A 21,697-nucleotide genomic window follows, 5' to 3' on the forward strand; every position below is an offset into this window, starting at 1 on the left:
AAAGCCAGCAAAATAAAGTGTATGTGAGTTGCTAGTGAGTTTCAGTTTTGGTGACAAGATGAGCAAGAAACATTTTAACATCATCTTCACAATTCTGCCATCAGAAAAACAGTTGAAGCTCTTGAAATGTGAAATTGTTTTTCAATTTTTGTTCAGTTGGAATTCCAAGACATCTATAGAAATCTAGTGTGATTTTAAAAATTAAGATTCTGAGGCTGGGATGTGCTGGTGTGAATAGAGGGGAAATCTGAGGTGGACTGAATATGGAAGGAAGTTGAGTTCAAGGTTAGATTTAAATTGGCCATTGTTGCTGCTTGATTATATTGATGGTATTGAACATATGAACTATTTTGGGCCCTCCTAAGCCCCTTGGCACAAGCAGATCAATGACTGAGTTCTCATCTGAAACACTAGACTGCATGGGCAGCTTTGTCAACATCGTGCGCTGAACTCTTGTGGCAAAACACTGCCAGGCTTTACAGTGCTAAATTTCCTGCCTTCCACAGTAAATTATGATAATTTATGAATTGGCCAGGTGGAAAACATTTAATCTTAATACTTGTGAAGTAATGGAGAAATAATTGTTTCAGATAAATTAACAAGTAACTGGGTCTTCAGTGCGCTAATCAAGAAACAATCCAATGCAAACGGGGAAACAGTGGAACAATAGGTGCTGTTGTCGTCATTTAACTTGATTTTGAATTGAGATTTATAACTAAACACAGGCTATATGTTCACCATATAAAATGGCTTTTGGAATTCGCCTCCTGTGCTTTACAGTACTATTCATTCTGGTGCAGCGTGGAGGTGGGAGGGGTGAAGGTAAACCTGAGTATTGCTACATCTTGACAAGAACCGGAAACATTGGCCTGTGTTGCATAAATATAAGAAGGGTATTAATTTACTTTAAAAGCCCTAATTTATTCCAGCCAGAGGAATCCCCAGTGAATAATTATGCAATTAAAAAAACCCTTTTTATCATAATATACCAGCCCTTTGTCCAGTAACTTGTCAGATTAATTTAATTAAAGAACAATCTTAAAAATATACTTGTCTACAATTGAAAGTGTGTAATCCCTTGAGATGCAAGTGCTAGTTAAACATGAGTTCAGCCCAACATAATTCTGCCACATTAGTGTGTATTACAGTATATTAATTTAGAGAGCAAGTTCCATAGATGACTGATCATTAATGTTTATTATGATTACATTATAATAATCTTTGTTTAGTCAACAAACATTTACACTGAATCAAAAAATGGTGGTGTAGTGTGTCATATTGCAGCCACTTATCCATGTTCAGATAATTTTGTCCTAACGATAGAGCAAGCTTACATGGCCTTCTGTTAATCGGTTATACATTAGGCACTTTTTTTTTCCCATGTGCTTGCACTGTGCCAGATGAACGAATGGATGCGATAAGAAAATAGCTGCACTGTTTCAGACAACAAAAGAGTATTTCCAAAACCTCTTTGCTAGTAATGGGTAGAAATAATCCCTTTACTTCAGTGCTTTCAGAACTGGGAATGGCTGATACATGCAGATATTTATACGCAGTAGGGAAACAATTTTTATTTCGCTCTGACATGCTCAATTCTTCCCATAAATAGATTTTTGACTCCTTGCAGCAGAGAAGGTATGGCAGGGTGGTGGGGGGGGAAGAGACCTTGCTTATGTATTTCATGGTCAATGAAATGACAATGCATCGCTGGTTTCCCAGTAGAGGAGGAAGATGGGTGATGGGCAGTCTGTAGGTTCAAAGTATGACCTGCTCTCTTTACCTACCTTCTCCAGTCCTGCACAGAGGTGATCACTAGCATTATAGAGGCTGGCAAGTCGCAGTATACTTTGAGATTGCACATAGTATATAACTGTGGGAAAATGTTTTATTAGGTGAGTGAGGTCTGCATGGCACCCTGCAGTCCGGAGTCAGCTCTCGGAGGACTGGCAGGAGTGGCCAGAGTTGGGTTTACGTATCCCACAGGCGTTGTTCATGGCCCAGGACAGCCTGTAAAGGCCGTCCCAAACAGCAATGCAGCCCCTGCTGCAGGCAGGGCGTGCTTGTGCTGTGCTAGGCAGTAACCCTTTACTTTCCTATCTCTGTCCCACTCCAGCATCTGTACTATTTTAGGTAATTATGCTCTAAATTCTTACATACAAACACGTGCGTATGTGTTTAAAAAAACCCAACCAAACAACAAAACAAAAAATCACCAACAACAACGCCCCCCCCCAAAAAAAACCAAACAAAAACTTAATGAACACGTCGCGCTCTCTGAGATGAAAAATAAGTCTGTCCAACAAAAACTAAACTTCTCATTTCAGGAGCGTGCTACACAGTGTACACCATCTTCTCTGCTGAGAATTCACTTTCTTGCATAGTGTAGCAAGTGGTGCTTTTTCTATTTTGTATACAGTGAATGTTTTCTTTAAATGAATGCACTGCTGGTTAAAAATTACCCAGTTGATGGCATCAGAAACTGAAGTCTGATTTATCATCAGAACAAGTAGCATGTAGGCACCTCCTCCCCTCCTTTCAATGTTAATAAATTTTTGTTCCAAACAAGGTTTGAACCAATGGGGCTTAAGAGGATGCTTCAAAATTACATTTGTCATCTTTGTTCAAAAATGCTTACTCTTTCTGTGAAGTTACTGGTCTCTCCTATCTTTGCTGCTATACATCCATGTGGTGAACACAGAGTTTGCTTTGTATTCACTCTGGTAACTCAGTGGTGAAAATTGTTTGAGTACCAGGTTTTTGAACCATCAAGCTTCACCAAATGCTATATCACAAATGAAAACCACTGCTTAGAAAATTACAGTTCTGATTGCCAGTGTAATTGTAAGTGCTAAGGGAATACAAAGGCATTCGCTCATTCAGTTAGGTTTCATCATTAACAGTCTAAGCAGAAATAGTATAGTGGGATGAATTCTTAAGCCTTAATAATTTAGGAAGTTGTACAAATAAAAGGAGATCTGTCTGCAAGTTTCAGACAGAATTCTGTTCTAATAAGTACCACAGTAGCAGTAAGAAATGTAGTGGACTAAAGAAACACCTGTTCTGCAGTTATGGACTTTTCATCCCCTTTGTTTCTGGAGCGTCTTCAACCTTGGAGGTTCATTTATTCATGTGCAGCCTGAGAGCTCAAAATCTGATTGTGCCAGGAGTTCGAGAGATGAGAAGAGAGAGAACTTGAGGCAGGAGAACGTGGATATCAGCAAAGCAGAGGGTTGTGTTAACCAGCAAATTTGGTGGTGGTTGCAGATGAAAAATTATGCACGGAGGAGCTAAGCCATGGTGAAGGAACTAGGGAGAAGGTGGAAGACAAAAGAGTCGTGGTTGCAGAAAGAGACGAACAAAGGGGAAGGCCAGACAGAAAGAAGGAGGGGGGGGAAGAACTCGATGGATGGGAAGACAGGAAAACAAAGTGAGAGGAGTTAAATCAAAGGAGGAACAAAGAGCCACTTGAATGGGCATGGAGAATTATGACTTAACATGATCATGGAGGAAACGGCAAGTAGCATGTCACTGACTTCCCCTCCTTCTTCCCATTGCCAGTGAGGATCAGGTTTACCAGAGAGTTGGCATTTGGCTGAACAGAAGACAGGATTATCCCATCCTGTATTGCAGTGGGAGTGTTAGAAGAGTGCAAGCACAAAAAGCCAGGAGGGAGTCGCCAGCAAAAATTGACATCAAAACCAGAGTCCCTAGACCTAAGAGCAGTAATGCCTGGGAGTAAGGAAATAGGATTTGGGGTACAGGCTCTGTAGGGAAGTCACGCACTGGGGGAGTGACGGCCACAGAAGTACCAAACACCAATAGCATGCTGTCCACAGAAATTGCTCTGCCCAGTCGAGACACCAGCCAGGATTTCTGCACAGTACTAGACTACACTAGGTGGCTCTGCCATGGGGAGTTATTTTTGCATGGTTCAGATTTACAATGCAGATATGCTCTGAGCGGCCCAGGCGTTGGAGGAGCAAAGCCACATTTCTGTTTGGCTTCAAAACTGCAAAGAAACAAAGCAATTCAGGTTTTGGGGGTTGGGTAATTAAAGAATAATGCTATAGTATTTATCCAGGAGTAAATACTGAAAAAACTGCTGCATGGACTTGGGCTTCTTTCCAAGTTTAGGACAATATATACCATCATCAAGTAAGCACTGTTCTCCTATTTTCCAAGCACTGAATGGATGACCCTAGTAGAAAATTGCTTTCAGAGAAATCAGTGCTGTTTGATCAGTGTGTAACTTGGTGTGATAGAGCATAGAGACTCATGACAGGGAGACTGTCTTCCTTTCTTTCTGATTTTCAAGGCCGTGTCTCAATCCATCGCAGGAATTAACCTTTGTGTGTGCCCTCTCTGATCATTATATGAAAAGAAGCTCAAAATCCCCCAAACTAATGTGACAGAGAAAGAATAAAGTCTTTGTTTGGCTTCTTTTTAAAGCCATACACATTTCATTTTTATTTTTCCTTTCCCATTTTAACATAGTATTTTTCATCTCAGCCTGAAAAACAGAAAAGTTCTTACATTATTTCTAAGACAGAGTAGTGATGCTACAGCACAGTGTTATTTTGTATGGAGATAGGTAGTTTTAACCACTATAAATTCTTTAATGTTTTTGTTAATTCTGAAAGAACAAAGGTGTCAACTTAACATGTAAGAACCCAAACCATGTTAAAATTTATGCACAAGGTAAATGCTGAACAGTTGCAGGGATATTTCTGATATTTTGCTTTAAATTTTATCATGACATTTTTGTGTATTAAGTGATATGGAAATCAATTTATATAGATGCAATTAAGAAGAGTGATTATGCTTTTAAAGTTGATTGAAATATCCATATATAGTTGGATAACCTTTTGTAAACTTGCATTGAATTTTTCAAAATAATAATTTTCTAATTGTAAATATTAATTTTATCAACCTGTGTATCATCATCCTTCAAATGCTTTATTTTTTTTCAATTTGCTGACTTATTTTATTCCTTTGAAAATGGATTTTTCATTGAAAGTTTGGTTAAAAATGTTTTGACATTGCAGAGACATGTGGCCAGTTCTAGAAATTTGTGTATATTTATCTTTACCGCACCAGAACCAGTGAAACTTATTACAGTAGTAAAATTAATTTGGGATTAGAACCCAAATGGAAAATTTAATAAAATTAAAACTGTTTAAATTTTCCTGAATTTCTGGGTTCAGTAACGCTTCTTATCAATATTGATGTGTGGAAGTAACACTAGAATATTTACTTTTCCAGGCTTCACAGTATTTTCATTTTGAAAAGGGTATTTCAGTTCTGTGCAAAACTGGAGATGCAGCCATGCAGCTTTGCTTGCTGTGTGCAAAGCCCCATTCTTGCAGAGTATGGGAGTCCAGGCTGTAGGGTGAATCTGTACTGGCTCTCAGCATGGAAGGAGAAGTCATTGCAGCAAATAGGAGAACCCTTTTATTTTAAGAATAGTTTCATCCATCCATTTTGATTTTTTTTTTTTCCCTTGCATACTTCCCATTTCTGATCTGGTCAGCATGGTAGGTACATTGGGTGTTTAAATCACACATCTGCACATCTCTATTACAGACTGTAGGCCTGACTTTAGGACCCTATGTTTGTACTGGGCTTGCATGGCAAGGTTTTGGTAGCAGCGGGGATACAGAGGTGGCTTCTGTGAGAAGCTGCTAGAAGCTTCCCCCATGTCAGACAGAGCCAATGCCAGCCGGCTCCAAGATGGACCCACTGCTGGCCAAGGCCGAGCCCATCAGCCACAGTGGTAGCGCCTCTGGGATACTGTAGTTAGGAATTGGGGGAAAAGACCTGTGCAACACCAAAAGGACAGTTGCAGCTGGAGAGAGGAGTGAGAATCTGTGAGATGAACAACCCTGCAGACACCCAGGGCAGTGCAGAAGGAGGGGCAGGAGGTGCTCCAGGCACCGGAGCAGAGATTCCCCTGCAGCCCCTGGAGAAGGCCATGGTGAGGCAGGCTGTCTCCCTGCAGCCCATGGAGGTTGATGGTGGAGCAGATATCCACCTGCAGCCTGTGGAGGACCCCCCAAAGGAGACTGTGACCCCATGGGAAGCCCACGCTGGAGCAAGCTCCTGGCAGGACCTGTGGCCCCGTGGAGAGAGGAGCCTAGTCTGGAGCAGGTTTGCTGGCAGGACTTGTGACCCCGTGGGGGACCCAAAGGTCTGCACCCCATGGAAGGGACCCACGCTGGAGCAGGTCATGAAAAACTGCAGCCTGTGGGAAGGACTCACGTTAGAGAAGTTGGTGAAGGACTGTCTCCCATGGGAGGGACCCCACACTGAGCAGGGAAAGAGTGTGAGGAGTCCTCTCCCTGCACCACAATATTCTCCAAAAGATGCAAGCAGCTGTCAGATATAACAGAGGGTGTGGCTGTAGGTTGTAGGCTCCCTCTTCCTTCATGCTTGGTGTTGGGTGAAGGTAGAGCAGCAAGCAGAACTGTACCACATCTCCTCCCTACGTGCAGCGGTAGCAGTGTGTTGCCCACTGTCACGATGCTAGGAAGGCAAACGAAGCACCAGCTCTCGCAGGAAAAGAGATGATTTCGTGTTTGGTTCCCCTCCAGGGAAATACTATACCAAATGCCTCCAATAGTTTGGGGGAGTCTGGGTCCTATATGTAAAACTCTGCGAATTGTTTGGTTACATCTACAGTATAAACAGCTGCCTGAGACAAAGAGAGAAGACAGGCTAGAGAGAGCAGAGGGTGAGAGAGGAAAGGGTAGCTGGGAAGTGTTAGTGTGGCAGCTGTAGATTAGAAACAAACAAACAAAAACTCAAAACAACAAACACAAAACCAAACCGCCTGCCTGCTGCCAAGTGAAACATAAGAGTTTCCATGGTGTGATAATTTGTAGAAACTCCAAAGAAGAAAGGATTTTCCATATTTTCACCTGCGACGCAGATCTCAAATAACTCCAATGTTCAAAAGTACTGGCATTTTAAAATGAGTCAGTATGTACTCCATTCCGTCAGGTTGCCCGCTCCCACACACGCATTTTGCACAGGAGCAGAAGCTGGGAGAACAAGAAGAGTTGGCTGGGCATGGGTGCTGCTGCAGCAGAGGCAGCCGGGGGATCGGGGACATGGAGCTTGCTGGAGGAAAAGGCGGCTCTGTGAAGAGGCGCTGAGCAGTGAAGGAACCCTGCTCGTATTAACTTGCTTGGGCGTACAACTGCTCTGCTGCTGAACTCTGGTTTCCTTTTTAAAAGCTAATCCGTGCATTGTATATGTGGAAATACAGTAATCCTTTTGATTTTATTTACTCTGTCACAAAAATCGGTCTAGTTTGCGAGAGACCCTCTGAGTAGCAAGGCAGGCTTTTGACATTAGCTGAACTAGACCCACATCAGTCCCTAAAACAAAGGAGGCCCAAAGAACCACAAGCCTGGATGCTCTCCCTGGCAGTCGGTCCTCTGGGTGTCTGCTTCCTAGGGGTGGTCTAGCTGATTTACACCAACATATTGCCAACAAAGAAAGGTAGATTGATAAAGTATATGGAAATAAATGATGTAAAATACCTGAAACAAACTGCTAATGAAGAACATGGGCTTCGGTTTTGGTAGCCATCGTGTAGGAAACACACCAAGGAAAAATAGTTAGAGCAGAGAACTTATGGGAAGAAAAGCAGGATGCTTTGAATACACTTTTCACGAGTACATTATGCACTCAGCTCATGTGTTGCTGTGTTTATAAATTCCATAGCAAAGTTCCTGCAGTATTATAAATAACAAAATAATCTTCTGAAACCACTTTACCTGGTTTTGTAGACAATACCCCTTAGCAAATACCGGGTGTGTGTAGAATTCTCATCCTATCAAAATGTAAATTGCAGACTGCTGTTACATGGTGAGCTGTGTCACACCTTTTAAAAGTAACAAAGAATATCAGTGGAAGGCAAGAACATTAGGAGGAAAAAAAAAAAAGAAGAGAAACCACGCTATTTAAATTTGAAGAAGAACATATCTGACAGCTGAGTGAACAAAAAGAATAGGCATCAAAGACGTCTGCGCCTTGACAAATGTTGGGAGGAATCCCTCGCCTTTGGACTATCCGTAGATGCGAGTTCATTATCAAGCAGTTCTGCGTGCATGACTGCCTTTATTTTCCAGAAAGTAATGCCCTTTTAGGGGTGTCAGTAAGTAATAACCTTGCCTGTGGAGGGATGTAGGATGTGGTATTTTGTAAAATACTTCCAAATTTCTATTATTAATGAAAGGCTTGCAGTTTGGCTCTTTTCAGGGCTTTTTTTACTGCCTTTTTGGCGGGGCGAGGCGGGGGAAGGCACTAAATCTGACAGTTTACTAGAAATGGTGATACGTGGCATGGAACGCTATTAAGGAGATTATGTTATCTCCTAGGAACAGAGAATGCTGTGGTCAACGGGAAATCAATTTCCGAGGGTGCTACAGTAAATTTGTCTTGTAACTGGAAACTTTCTAATTGCTGCCCCAAGGGAATGCTAAGCTGAAAACCAGGCAGATGGTTTCTTCCCCATTTCCCTTCTTCTTTGATTCCATCTAAATTATTTCTAGCTTCCTAGTAACTTTGTGTGTTAAACATTTGCAAATGTTTTAATGCTATCATAGTTGCTCTCACTTGTACAGTAACTTTGCTGTTCAAAAGCCAGATGTTTTTTGGCACATTTTGGGAGAGATTTAAATCTGTCCTCTTTAGATTGAGCTCACTGCTTCCAAGTATAGTGTTAGCAATTAGTATGAAGGAGAAATTGGTTTTTATTCCATGCTATGCAGCAGAAGGATTGTATCTTTCTTTTTTCTTCAAGTGGGGGCTCAAGGAGATGGCGCTTTTTTTCCTATTCCATCAGTTCATTGAGACTTTCATTACTCACATCATCTGAAGAACATTCTGGTGTCAAAGATATAGCCTAGTTCTTATGACTTATGATTTTATTTATGATTTACAGTTAAAATTCAATAGGATGGAAAAGCCTTGTGTAAAAAGACACATTAGAAGGAAGGTAGTGCCCCATTTCCTTATAAGAGCTTTGGGAAATACTTGGTTGGGATGAAGTCTGTGAAGATCAGATATATTGAACATTGGCTTTCTTTGTTTAGAAAGTTTGGCTGAATGCAGGTGGTAGTTGTGGTGGGTTGACCCTGGCTGGATGCCTGGTGCCCCCCAAAGCCGCTCATTCACTCCCCTCCTCAGCTGGGCAGGGGAGAGAAAATATAACAAAAGGCTCATGGGTCGAGATAAGGACAGGGAGAGAGCACTCACCAATTACTGTCACAGGCAAAACAGACTGGGCTCAGGAAAATTAGATTAATTTATTACCAATCAAATCAGAGTTGGGTAATGAGAACTAAACCCAAATCTTAAAACACCTCCCCCCACCCTCCCTTCTTCCCAGGCTCAACTTCACTCCCAATTTCTCTACCTCCTCCCCACCAGCGGCACAGGGGGACGGGGAATGGGGGTCGTGGTCAGTTCATCATACGTTGTCTCTGCCGCTCCTTCCTCCTGAGGGGGAGGACTCCTCACATTCCTCCTCTGCTCCAGCGTGGGGTCCCTCCCGTGGGAGACAGTCCTCCACCAACTTCTCCAACGTGAGTCCTTCCCATGGGCTGCAGTTCTTCACGACCTGCTCCAGCGTGGGTCCCCCAGGGGGTCACAAGTCCTGCCAGCAAACCCACTCCGGCGTGGGCTTCCCATGGTGTTACAGACCCCTTTGGGTGTCTCCACCTGCTCTGGTGTGGGGTCCTCCTATGAAAACTAAATTGAAAAACATAACAGAAAGTTACATTACAAAGAGGTTATTATGGTCAGGTTCCAGCTTCAGCAAAGAGCTGAAAGGCCTACTTGAAATACTTGGTGGAGTTGGAGGCCAAGAGGTGTGAATACAAATGTAAACGTTTTGTTTAGGAAAAAAGTTGGGAGCAAATTGTTCAGTAAGGTAGAAAAAGTCAACTTTCCTTACTTTGCAGATAAATTTTGCTTCAAAAACATTTTTAATTTTTGTTTATTCAGTGTAGATACTTATGTACCATTTACTCCTGACCGTCGCAGGTATTTGTGATCAGATAATATACCAAGTACTTAGGAGCTGAACCATGTACAATACCTGTCACAAATTAGTTGCTAAATGAAACATGAATCATCACACTAGTTGCTAATTGTTAGTTTTAGAAATGTCTAAATACCACTCAGAATAATATTAAACTAATTAATTACTAGTTAGAATATCAATCACTGTTTTGTTTGCATCATAGTTTAAAAACAACAATGGAATTATCATTTGGAATGCTATGTGTTAAAATTAACATGAAATATATCTGGACCAGATTTGCTTTCATTTTTTATGAAAATTGTTGCTCAGTGAGAAATTGCAAAATTTTCTCTTTTGAACTTAATGGGACTTTTCCTTTTGTATGTGCTTGTACATTGAGAGTTTCCTGTAAATGAAGATAATTATTTTCAACAAGAAACAAATAAGATTGTTATAAAATAGTTGGTGACTGTTTGAAAATGTTCAAAGTGGTAGAACCTTGTTCATATTTTATCTGTAGTGCAGCAAGTTATGGAAATGCATGGTTGCCTTTGGTGATAATTACTGTTACATTAGTATCAGATCTGTGAAAAGTTTTGAAAATTTCTGGAAAATCTTCCTTAGCCATCAGAAGCTCTTTTAAATATTGTGAATGTTATGGTGAATGTACTTATTTCGCTGTAGTACTTGGGAGGTGTAGTAATATACTAGGATGCAAAGGATAAACCCAAAGGAAGACTTCGCATTTACTGGTTAGAATCCGTCTCTAGTTCACACATGTAGCATCAGATGTTTATTAGCTTTGTTGATGTGCAGTTTATTTCTAGAAAACTACTTATATATTCCTTCTCTGTTTGTTTTTTTGGTTGTTGGTTTTTTTGTTGTTGTTTTTTTAGAAAGGGTCTTATCTAGCTTTCAAACTTGTGGGTCTGGAATAAACCAACTTAAGCTTTGGGATGTGCAGGTTGGGCAGCAGCAAGCAGGCAAACTGGTCTTTTCTTGGTCCAAAATTTCCCAGTTTCAGTTCTTTGAAGTAGCAATACAAAAATCTAACCTCTCGGCAAAGAAGAAAAACATCCTTGTGCATGCCTTTTCTCAACAACCAACCCATGAATTTGCCTCTCTTTATTTAACGTGTTTAGATGAAACTGAACTGGTATGAAACGGGGGTGGGGTGTTAAATTTAATTAAAAGGAGAGTTATAAAAGCTCAATTTATTTCTCACCTCCACAACCAAGTCTGGATTTTAATTTAAGGGAAGCACTCATTTTGCCTTTTCGAGCAGCTGCTTTGGAAAGCAGATCTTCTAAATCATATTCTTCGCTCCCGATGCTCACTTTGGGTGTGTTACTTAGTATTCTGTTTACAAAGCACTCCACAGAGCATTTGACAAAAAGCAGTGATTACGCACAGGAACTGCTGTTTTTTCAGGTTTTTTATATGTTAATGCTCACTTGAAATTTTTATGAAGCTCTTTCATGTGAAATGTGAGGTATAGACCATTTCCTGTAATAAAGCTTAAAACTGTTACAGAAAAAGTGACTATGGTGTGAGGGTATGGATTATATATATTCTTCTTCATCAGAGAAATAAAATTAAGAAAAAAATAAGGTTTAAGTTGTTTCTAGATGTGAATTAATCTGCAATGCTGATATTTATCATTCAAAATGTGTAATATGTATGTATTTTGAAGAACAACCCCCCTGAAATAAAAACAGGTCAATTTGTTGAAAGTCTTGTTATTACACATAGGTTTTCTTTTTTTTTTTTTTTTGGACTACTGTTTTAAAATACTTTTATAATACTTTGTTGTAAGAAGATGGTGCCCAAACACAGATGATCAGGTTCCTCAACAATAATTGGGCGGTAGGATTTGGGGGGTGAGGGTGGGGTGTGTTTTCTTTTTATATCTGTACAATGTGCAAAAACCACCACGTTGTGATGACAGATACTTTTGTTTATTTTTGTAGGGTTGACCCAAGGACCATTTCATCCTGCAAGAATCAGTTAGCAAGATCTGCATAGACTTGTTCCTAAAGGGAAACATGTCTGAGATTGACTATGAGAAGTTAGCTGAAATAGGTAAATATTTTTTATTATACTTCAAATGGCATCTGTGTAGCCTCACAGGTGATTTAATAGACCGTCTTCAGTAAGTGAGAGGCTTCACCAGCATTTTGTAATACTTCTTGGAGCAATCCAATATGAGTTACAGCCACTGTACTGATGTGTACCCTATTAAAGCCATTAGGGTTGAAGGTTAGTTTAATACATGCAGCTTTTATGAATTATTGGTAGATGTTCCTAGTACAATTCTAGGCTATTGGAATATCACCATCATCACATATTGTGGCACAAATGGGAGTCATTACTCCAAAGAGACAAGTATTGAATGAGCATAGAGATTGCTGTATTGCATGTTATCTCCAAAGATGTTAGTCGAGCTGAGCAATATGACCATGGCATTAGGGGCCTCATCATTTTGAAATATCAGCGCTACGTTTTTTTTTCCTTGAGGTTTTGAGGATGCCAGGTTGCACTGCAAAACAAGAGCCTTCCAGAGCTTTTTTTTTTTTTTCTTCCTCCCCCCTCCACCTCAGTCTCCCTTTCCCTGTCCCTCACCTTAGCTCTGATTTCTCCATGTCATGACTTTGAGCAGCAGCACTTGGCTGGCTTTTTACTCCTAGGGCCTGATTCAAAATCCACTGAAAGCAATTTTCCCCCTCACCTTGGCAAGCCCTGGATCAGGCCCCTCATGTTGTCTCCCAGCCTGGGTTGAACAGAGATAACGGTGTGAGTAGTAACAGATGATCCTCTGCTATGGGTCATGGAGCAGGGCAATAAACTCCCCTATCATCTGCAGGAGAAAAATGGACCTGTGGTCTCCCGCAGTTTGGAACAATGAATCATCTTTTTTATTTGTGTTTATTGCGAATCATCTCTTGAGCTCCAGTCCTCTTGCTGGCATGTTTTTTGTAAAAAAAAAAAAAAAAGGGGGGGGGGAAGAATATGCAAAGAATTATCTTACTAGGTTAGGGTTAACTAGCTTTTCAGTAGATGTTGGGATTTCTTTAGTCTCTGTGAATAACTGCAGTACAAACTGGCATGTGTATTTACTTTACTTCTCTCCTTCTTTGCTGCTTCTCAAAGCCAGATATCTATATTTTGTTTACAAACCCTTACCCCTGCTTTTTGGAAATGCGTCAATTTTTATGCATAGTACAAAATAATTTTTTACACAAGGAGTTAGCCTCTGCCCCTCTGTACCAAAGGCTGTAGTTAACATATTGATTGTTTCTGTTGTGTTTAACTTGAATATACATTTCACTCTTAATAAACCCTGTTAAGATTCAGTGGACTCCGGTAAATGGTTCACAGCTTCTGCTTCATATCCCCACAGACTAGCATTTTCTATTTCTTTTTCTCTCTCCCTTTTGCAACTTTTTGTTACTTTTAAGTGGTTAGAGTGCTCAGCTGTGAAAAAAAAAAACAACCCTACTAAACAAAATAGCGTTTTTCTTGTTTTGAGTTTTAACATGACTTAGATATATAAAAAGGGAAAAGAATTGTGAAATTTTTATGTTTGTATTATTATTCCTGGGTCTTGTGACAAAAACATTCTTTAAAGTGTAAGAATACTTTTCCAGTTAAGGTTAGTGTAGCTTTTCATGTATGTTACACTTTTAAAGGATAGAAAAATACATGTTTTGGAGATGATAATAAGAATTTTAACTTTTTTCTGTGTCTGAGGAGGACTCTAATGGTATATTTCTAAAAGCAGATATTTTTTTTTTCCTATAAGACTGCTGATCTATTTTCCAAGGAGACTTTAATGTGAATACAGACATAAAGAAATGTAAAAGTAGTACATACATTCCTGATTCCACTTTGTCTTTGAGAAACCCGCCACTAGTGGCATTTTTCATTCTTGTGAAATGCATTTTTGGTACAAATCATGTTAAAAATAAAAATTGAGACAATAAAGCTTTCACGTGGTTGTTTATAGGATAGAAAGATACTGGGAAACTGTGAGTGGAAAGCATTCCAAAATATTTAGTAGGAGTCTTTCTCTAGCACTTATTAGCTACTGGCATATAAATCTGGCTGAAATCTACACTTAATATATTCTCTCTGCCCTAGTGTTTCTTGCATGGTGGTCAAGGCATAGGAAATATGCAGATGATCAGAAGGCAAAATATTCTTGAAATACTTTTTAAAGTTGCACTAATAATGTTATAGATAAAACAGTTAATTCTGCCTTATTAAAACTTGCATGATGAAAGAAATGGATGATGCACAGCAGGTGGTGCACCTTATCAGAACGTTCATTTTTCTCTTTACATGTACCTTTTCTTGTCTTAAGCTACCAAGACACTTGTGTGTTAATGTGTCAGTATAATGTTATTCCCGTCAGTTTGTAGAAAACTATTCATGTGAATGGCATAGAAACGTTTGTGACAGTAATTATCCCAGAATCTGTCTTCCTTTGGGTATGTACTTAGGATCAGCTCTTTCTGAACCTTACAACAGTTTGGAAAAAACTTGGGAAGAAATGAAAACAAAACCAAAACACTCTGGAACAAGATTGATTGACCTTGTATTGCTAATTTCAATGTAGAGTAGATTTTAACTTGAAGATTTAGTCCAGAATGTACTGAAGTGGGGAAGGATGCCCATTGATTTCACCAAGATTTGAGCAGACTTTTACACCTTTTCTTGGCCTCTAGGTGGAATATATGCTAGATGGACATTCGGCTGCCTTGCCTATTGCAACTTCAGAAGATTAAAGGATTTCAAGGAAACAGTGGATTTTGGCAGAGGGGAGGTGGAGATTTGTTTGCACTTTGCTATCTTTATGCAAAGTACTAAGTCTGCCCTCAGAGAGCCTTCACGTGGGGTCTTAAAGCGCAGTAGCTGTCAATGAACACATTAGTGTACTGAAACTTTGACTTCCCCATTTGGACAGCCTTGAAGTAAAAGACAAGCAGCTGTAGATGGATATAACAAGCAGATTGTCGAGTATAGGAAATGATGACACAATACCAGCAGTTGTGAATAGCAAGGTCACAGCTTGCCAGCTGTCCAGTCACTGTCAAGATTTTTGTGAGCATCACAGTAGATAGTAATCTTGAGGATGTGAAGGTAGCTTTGAGATATTAAAGGGTTGCTTTTCCCACATGTGACATAGGGTAAAGAACAAGAAACTGATCTGAAACTGCAACAAATGGTGATAAAGGCCTATGTTTTTGTCAAACTGAGCTAAAATCCAACCCTTCGATATTGTGTCACAGGCATAAGTTTTTCTTTGGTCATTAGCACTTAAGCATTCTTGCTTGCTCCTTTAGAACTGCAGAAAGACGAAGCGGAAGATACACAATCAGAACAGGAAGAAACATATATGTCTCCACCACTTGAGGATCCTGAGTTAAATATCAATCACCCTTACTATGATGTTGCGAGACATGGCATCATCCAGTTAGCAGGTATGTTTGGAAAAATACTATGGTTTCATGCTTACTAGACCCCTTACCACATTTTTCTTACTGTACTCCTCAAGGTGATGCATAGGAATCATGTTGATGCTTTCAGCCTTCATCCTGAAAAGCAGCTGAATAGTAATATGTGAACTCAGTGCTTTTCTGCGGATGAATTATGAGTCAAATATTTGAGCGTAATATTGCTTTAAAATATAACTATAGCAATATGTTATAATCTAAAGCCTAACTGTGGCTGTAACAGATCTGTACTTTATTTCAGTGATAAGCTGTTTTGTTTTCTGAATAACCTGAAGTGTTGCATACCCACACATAATCATTTTTCTAGTCTGCCCTGGAAAGGGCGTGCAACTCTGAAGAGATATGGGTTACTGTATAAAAACTAATAAAAGGCAGAAAGGAAACTGTTGACGTAAATGTTAACTGCATTTATCACCTGACTTTCTGTTGTGACATGGAGAGAAGCTATGGGTACATGGCGTATTTGAATATTGGATTATTTAATGTTTACAGTTACTTATTTTTAAAATGTTATAGCAACATATAAGATATGCAGGCATATTTATGATATAAAAGCACCTCTTTACACATTGCATACTTTTTCCCTTTGGCTTATTTTTAGCATCAATGTGCTTGTTAAAATAGCATTAATAATCACAATCCTGAACTAGAGATGTATACAATAAGAAACTAATAGCAGTATTTAACATTGCTCATCCTAATGAAGTCTAAGATTATGTTGTATTGTGCATACTTTTTGTACCTCATACTTCAGTGAGCCTAGATTATGTTTTTTCAGGAAAATTATGAACTCAGGTTATACATATGTACCTTCCTGAATTTGAGCCGTAAACAGGGTGTCATCCATGTGAACATATGAACTTCAGCAAAACCAGTCCTCTAGTGAGGTATGATTGACTAGGGCAGAGAAATCCATGGTAATTTGACTTCTGACTGTAGTGCGAGGAGAATTTTACCCATAGTAACTTTTCTTCTTGAAGCTAGTTATGCACAGGATAATAGTTACCTTTTACCTTTTTCAAAACTAACCCTGCAACATAAGACTCAAATCCATAAACAAGGGAATAAGATTTACATTCTTGTGATTTAAAAGCTACTACCTGCTAACCCACCAGGATGTTTCTCACTCAAGCACCAGTTTTGGGATGGGGGAAATACAAAGATATAAAAGTTATTAATGAAAACATTGAAATCAAACCAACAAACTGTGAAATAGAAGTGTTAACAGACACACTGGATACACCAGAGTCACTGTAACTGTCCATCTAAGAACCTCTTCCATCTGCTGTGTTAGGCAGTGCTTCATAATAATGCTTTAAAAGAGATCTTCAAGACTTTTTTTTTCTCCTGCTAGTATACTCAACATCAAATTGTGATGGGCCACGTATTTACTGCTTCAACTTTAATCATGCACAGCTATTTAGTAAATGTTTGTTGTTGCTCCTCATTCTTCATTCACTCAAAGCTGCCCTGGAAGTCATAAGCACTTGCTACTTGTCTGTCCTTGTGTGTTTATTTTCCTTGGAGGAACCATCATCATTTTTGCAGCTGTGGGCAGAGCTGCTGGGTGGTGAGCTGAAAACCCCGAGTCCATGCTTAGGCAAAGCTCCTCTTCTCCATCCCTCCAGACTGGGGGAAAAGGGGACAAGTTGGCAATTTTAGTAAGTTCTCCTCAGCTGACCAAGACGACATTCCCTGCTGATTTAAAAAAATAAATATATAAAGGTTCACTTACTACCAAGGCAAACAAAACCTGTAACTTTCATAGTCTCAGAAGGGCCCTGTCATTTGACTCAGAAGAGTTGAAATGGTGGGGGAACTCAAAAAAGGGTAAAATTTTTGAATGAGAAGATTAAATATACTGGAACAACTCCTTTTAAAAAATCATACTTTTTCTGATGGTGAAACAGAGAACACGTGATGGGGACAGAATGATAACCTGCCTGCCCTTTCCTGAGCAGTCCCACCTGGCTTCATCCTATGCGTATGCCTTGTTCCTGTGTTAAAGAATGGGAATGTGCTTCGGTATAGTGGAGCGAAAGCCACAGTGCTTTTTAGAGACCTACCTGTAGCTTCCATAGTTTCATCTTGGAACTTGTTCTGTATCAGTATTTGCTTGGAATAAAGTCCAAACATTAGGTGTACTCCTGGCTTAAATTCACCAAAGCAAATGGAGGTATTTACAAGATGAATCTTACAAGATGAATGTTGGATTATCTCTGATGATTTTGTCCTTAATACTGCAGTCTTTTCTATGGGGAAAAAAGTCCCCTAGCCATTGTTTAAGCTCAGAAAGGAATTACTTTAGCTGCCATTTCAGTCAGAAATAGATGATGGGGTTTTGCAAATCTCCTGGACAATTTAAATGCAAAGCACAAGCCAGGAGCTGTGCTTCAGAAGGCAGTGTGCACCCTCTACAACAGCTCTGATGGTGGGATGTAAGAGGAGAACGCAGAGATGTGCGTATGAATGCAGAACACGGGGAAGGTGAAATATGATCTGAAGACATGCTTCACCTCCACAAAACAAGACCTCCCTATCCCCAGCGGTAACTGGCGTGGAGTCAGGTTTGAATGTTTTCTGGATTTAGATTCCAGTGAGGAAAGGCTGAGCTCTTCAGATCTCCTTGCCATCTTGGAAAAGGCCATTCCCTTTTGAAACAAATCATTTTTAAATGATTTGTACCTGGTTTATAATGGTTTTAATACTCTCTCTGAATAAGACAAAGTATAACTTCAGTGTTTGGAACAGCTGATTTAAAGCAATTCTGAAAGCTGTACCTTCAGTTTTAATTCTGTGATTGAAAGATAATGAGATGTATTATTTGAAATGATTGAAGAAAAAGAAAGAATTTAGGTGAAAATATTTGCAGTAATTTATCCATCTCTTACAGTGATCTAGTTTCCAACAGTTAATTTTAAAAAAATCTAAAATTCCTTCTTGCTTCTCACAAATTAAAATGACTCGTACCTGCTTTCCATAACATTAGCTTTGACTATATGCAAAGGAGATTTTTTTTTTAGTTGTATTCATATACTGTGAAAAGACAATTAATTAAATAAGAGTAGGGGACATTTTAAAAAGATGTAAGCTTTAATAATTGTTTATTAATTACAGACTGATTTATGTCACTAATACCAATGTGCAGCTGACTAAGCAAATGTAAATGGAACAGTGCTGCAATGCTGGTTCTTTTTATTTCTGTTTTGAAGGAGAAATTTCAATCTGTTGCCTAAAAAGAAACTCCAGATTACTTTTCTTTGTGGCAAAAAGGAGGGGACATACAAGGATATGTGATGCATCAGTGTTCCTTATTTTCTGTAGTTTGCTTCTATAATATGATTGCTGACAACTTTTTGCGATACCTTTTTTTGAATATGTGCTTATTTGGGAGGACTCTGTCTCTGATGCTTGTGTTTTCATTAACTGCCAGTGACATCCCTTTATGTCTTAGACAAAACTTTCTGATGCAATTAAACTCCATCGTTGTTTTAAAACTATATTTCCCTTCTTAGCCTTTTATTGCTTTTCTAGTTATATTTAAAGATTTCAGCTATCCAGCCTGAATCTTTGTAGAGATTGTCCATATTTTTCTCTAAGATCCAGTTGATTTCATGCCCCTTTCTGATTTTGAACCAGCGCATTAGAAACTGATTAGAGTAGTATTATGTAGATCAGACTGTGAAAGGTAAAGTTGTAATTTAGTTTTTGTACTATGTAAGGAGAAACTGTAGTGAATTACCTAATAAGTCTAAGACACAAGTCCTAATAATTTTCAGTCCATCTCAGTGACAGCTTTGCTACTTCTTGCAATACCTTTAGGAGCAGATCTATGGTCTGTAAATTGCAGGAAAGAACTGGGTTTAAAGATTATATATATATATTTTTAAAAGATTTACTTTGTTCACTTTTTTTATTTGCAAAGTGTATTCCTGAAGTCATTATCTCTGACACTATTTCATGCGTGCCCTTTTGGGGAAAACAAAAAAATCAACTGGGGAGACCTAAGACTTGGGCACTTATCAAGAAGGAAGACGAGCGCTCTGGTTCGTAACCTGTTTGCAGCACAAGAACAGATTTTAATATGGGCTTTGCACTTTACAAAGTGTGTTGTGACCATTTGGATATTGTCATGTTTTTCTCTCAGTTGTTGTGAGAGGAGGTCCAAAATAAAAGTTGATATCAGTGAAAAGTATTCCCTGCTATAGTGAAGAGGGAACTTGCCTGAGTGACAGAAACATGGGTTCAAATCCTTGGGCAGGAATTGAACTCGAATTTTCCACATTCTGCACCAGTTTTTCTCTTGCTTCTTTCTCCAACTATTTTTTTCTCAGAATGTGAAAGGAAATAAATCCTTATTTACCGTATTTCTCATTTCAAACATTAGACTGTAAGTAATAGTGTCTTTTAAATAGACAATACTGAGTTAATTATATCAAAGCATACAGATGTGCTTTCTTGTTGAATCTGAGAAAATATAACGGGTTTGTTTTAAACACCATTTAATAGAGAACAGGCTTGCTAATGATGGCTCAAAGTGCCAAATTCAAGTGTGAATGTGAACTCATGTATCCTGACAATATACCACAAGTCATTCTACACCCAAATATACCCTATCAAAAAGAAAAGCCTAGCACTATTTCCCCTTAACCAAGTAAATTTAAATTATATTCCCTTTCTGTTTGACCATTCTGCTGTTTCTTTGCTTTGCTTAAATTCTCTTTTACGCTTTCTGTGAATTATCAAAATACTTAGTTTTGCATCACAGAAAGCAGTTTTGATTTTCAGTGCCCCTTTTAAGACTAGAGCATTGTTCTAGTCCAGAGAGTCAGCCAGATATAACTGTACTGACATTAGAGAGGTTAGCTTCAGGAAGGGCTTTAACTCACCCTTTTTTCAACTTATTTGACATTCTTCAAGAGGAGCACAGATGAAATGTAAATAATCAATTACATTAAAAAGCAAGCTATCCTTTTGCTTTCAGCTAATCTAAAGAAAATGTGCTACGGAAAAGTATTTTCCTTAGACAAAATTTAAAAGAAAAATTGCTCATGGAAGAATCTTTGATGGGGAATCTTGGCTTCCTGAAGGGAACGAACAAGATTCCTGAGGTAGGAAATCTCCTGAACATTCACTTACAGTTGTTCCTATTTAGAAAGACACCTGAGCAGGTACTTGATTTTAATAACAATTTTAGCATTTTCCAGAATTTTCCAGGTGCAGTACTGCTGCAATCCTCTCACAGAGAGTTTCTAAATAAAAAGGTGGACATGAGTGGAATCCAGAGGAATGAACACGGAAAAGGAACTTTATGAAATCAAAATAAGTTGACTCTTGGAATTTAAAGTTGGTGTCATTTTCTGTATTCCTTTGGTGGATCTGGTCTCTGTCCCAAAGGATAAACATTACAATGGATATTTTAATACTTCATCTTTAAGCTGGCTAATATCAATTGTAATGTATTTTTGTATGATCAGCTGAGGTGATCAATGCCAGGAGAAAGAGGACTCAAATCTCTACAGACAAAGGTGTAAGCTGCTTCTGCTAATGTTGAGACTCAGCTGTGTTATCTTGGCTGTGTATTTTGAACTGACTAAGAAGTTTGCCATTATGCATGGGCAGACACCCACAGTGGACTAGTTGTGGGTGTATTCACTGTCCATTACTCAGCCTAGGCAAAACACAGAAGTTTCATAATGGCTTTTTTGTGACCCTGTATTTCCCTGAGTTGTAGAGAGCAGGAGGAGGCTTGGAAGCACAGTTTGTCTTGCTATTTACCATACTGTAATTGAGGTTTAGGCTCATTTTCTCTAGCTTAAATTCTATGAAAGAAACCAATATGTGAGCAAGTGTTTTCACTGTTGTGGCCAGTCCCTTGGATTTTGAACCCGCTTCTACTGCCATCGAAACCAATGGCAAAACTTCTGTTGACTTTAGGATCTCACTTTGCTGTAATGTGGTAATGACAAGCTTCAGTGAAGTAAAAGGATATTTCACTTTTCATTTATAAGATAGTAATGTTTAGTATCATCAGAACAAAAGCTCTTAAAAAGTCATGCTAAAATTACAGCATTCAAAAGATCTCATTTGCAAATTAGAATGAGCTGTATCATTAGAAAGAAACTTTTCATTTGCAAGAAGCAGTTAG

General features: G+C 39.0%; 1 protein-coding gene across 4 annotated transcripts in view; it reads left to right on the top strand.

Moving 5' to 3' along the window:
• Positions 1-21,697, top strand: part of ARHGAP8 (Rho GTPase activating protein 8) — an 85,370-nt gene that overhangs the window by 12,819 nt on the left and 50,854 nt on the right. For 2 of the 4 annotated variants that reach the window (XM_054834449.1, XM_054834440.1), the window contains exons 2-3: positions 12,004-12,115; positions 15,379-15,516. In XM_054834449.1, coding sequence (XP_054690424.1) covers positions 12,079-12,115; positions 15,379-15,516 — 175 coding nt within the window. In that variant the 5' untranslated portion in view covers positions 12,004-12,078. The remainder of the gene's footprint in view (positions 1-12,003; positions 12,116-15,378; positions 15,517-21,697) is intronic. The other 2 variants (XM_054834460.1, XM_054834470.1) reach the window with 1 other exon arrangement.

The sequence above is a fragment of the Grus americana genome, chromosome 1 (assembly GCF_028858705.1).
Source record: "Grus americana isolate bGruAme1 chromosome 1, bGruAme1.mat, whole genome shotgun sequence".
NCBI classification, from domain to species: domain Eukaryota; kingdom Metazoa; phylum Chordata; class Aves; order Gruiformes; family Gruidae; genus Grus; species Grus americana.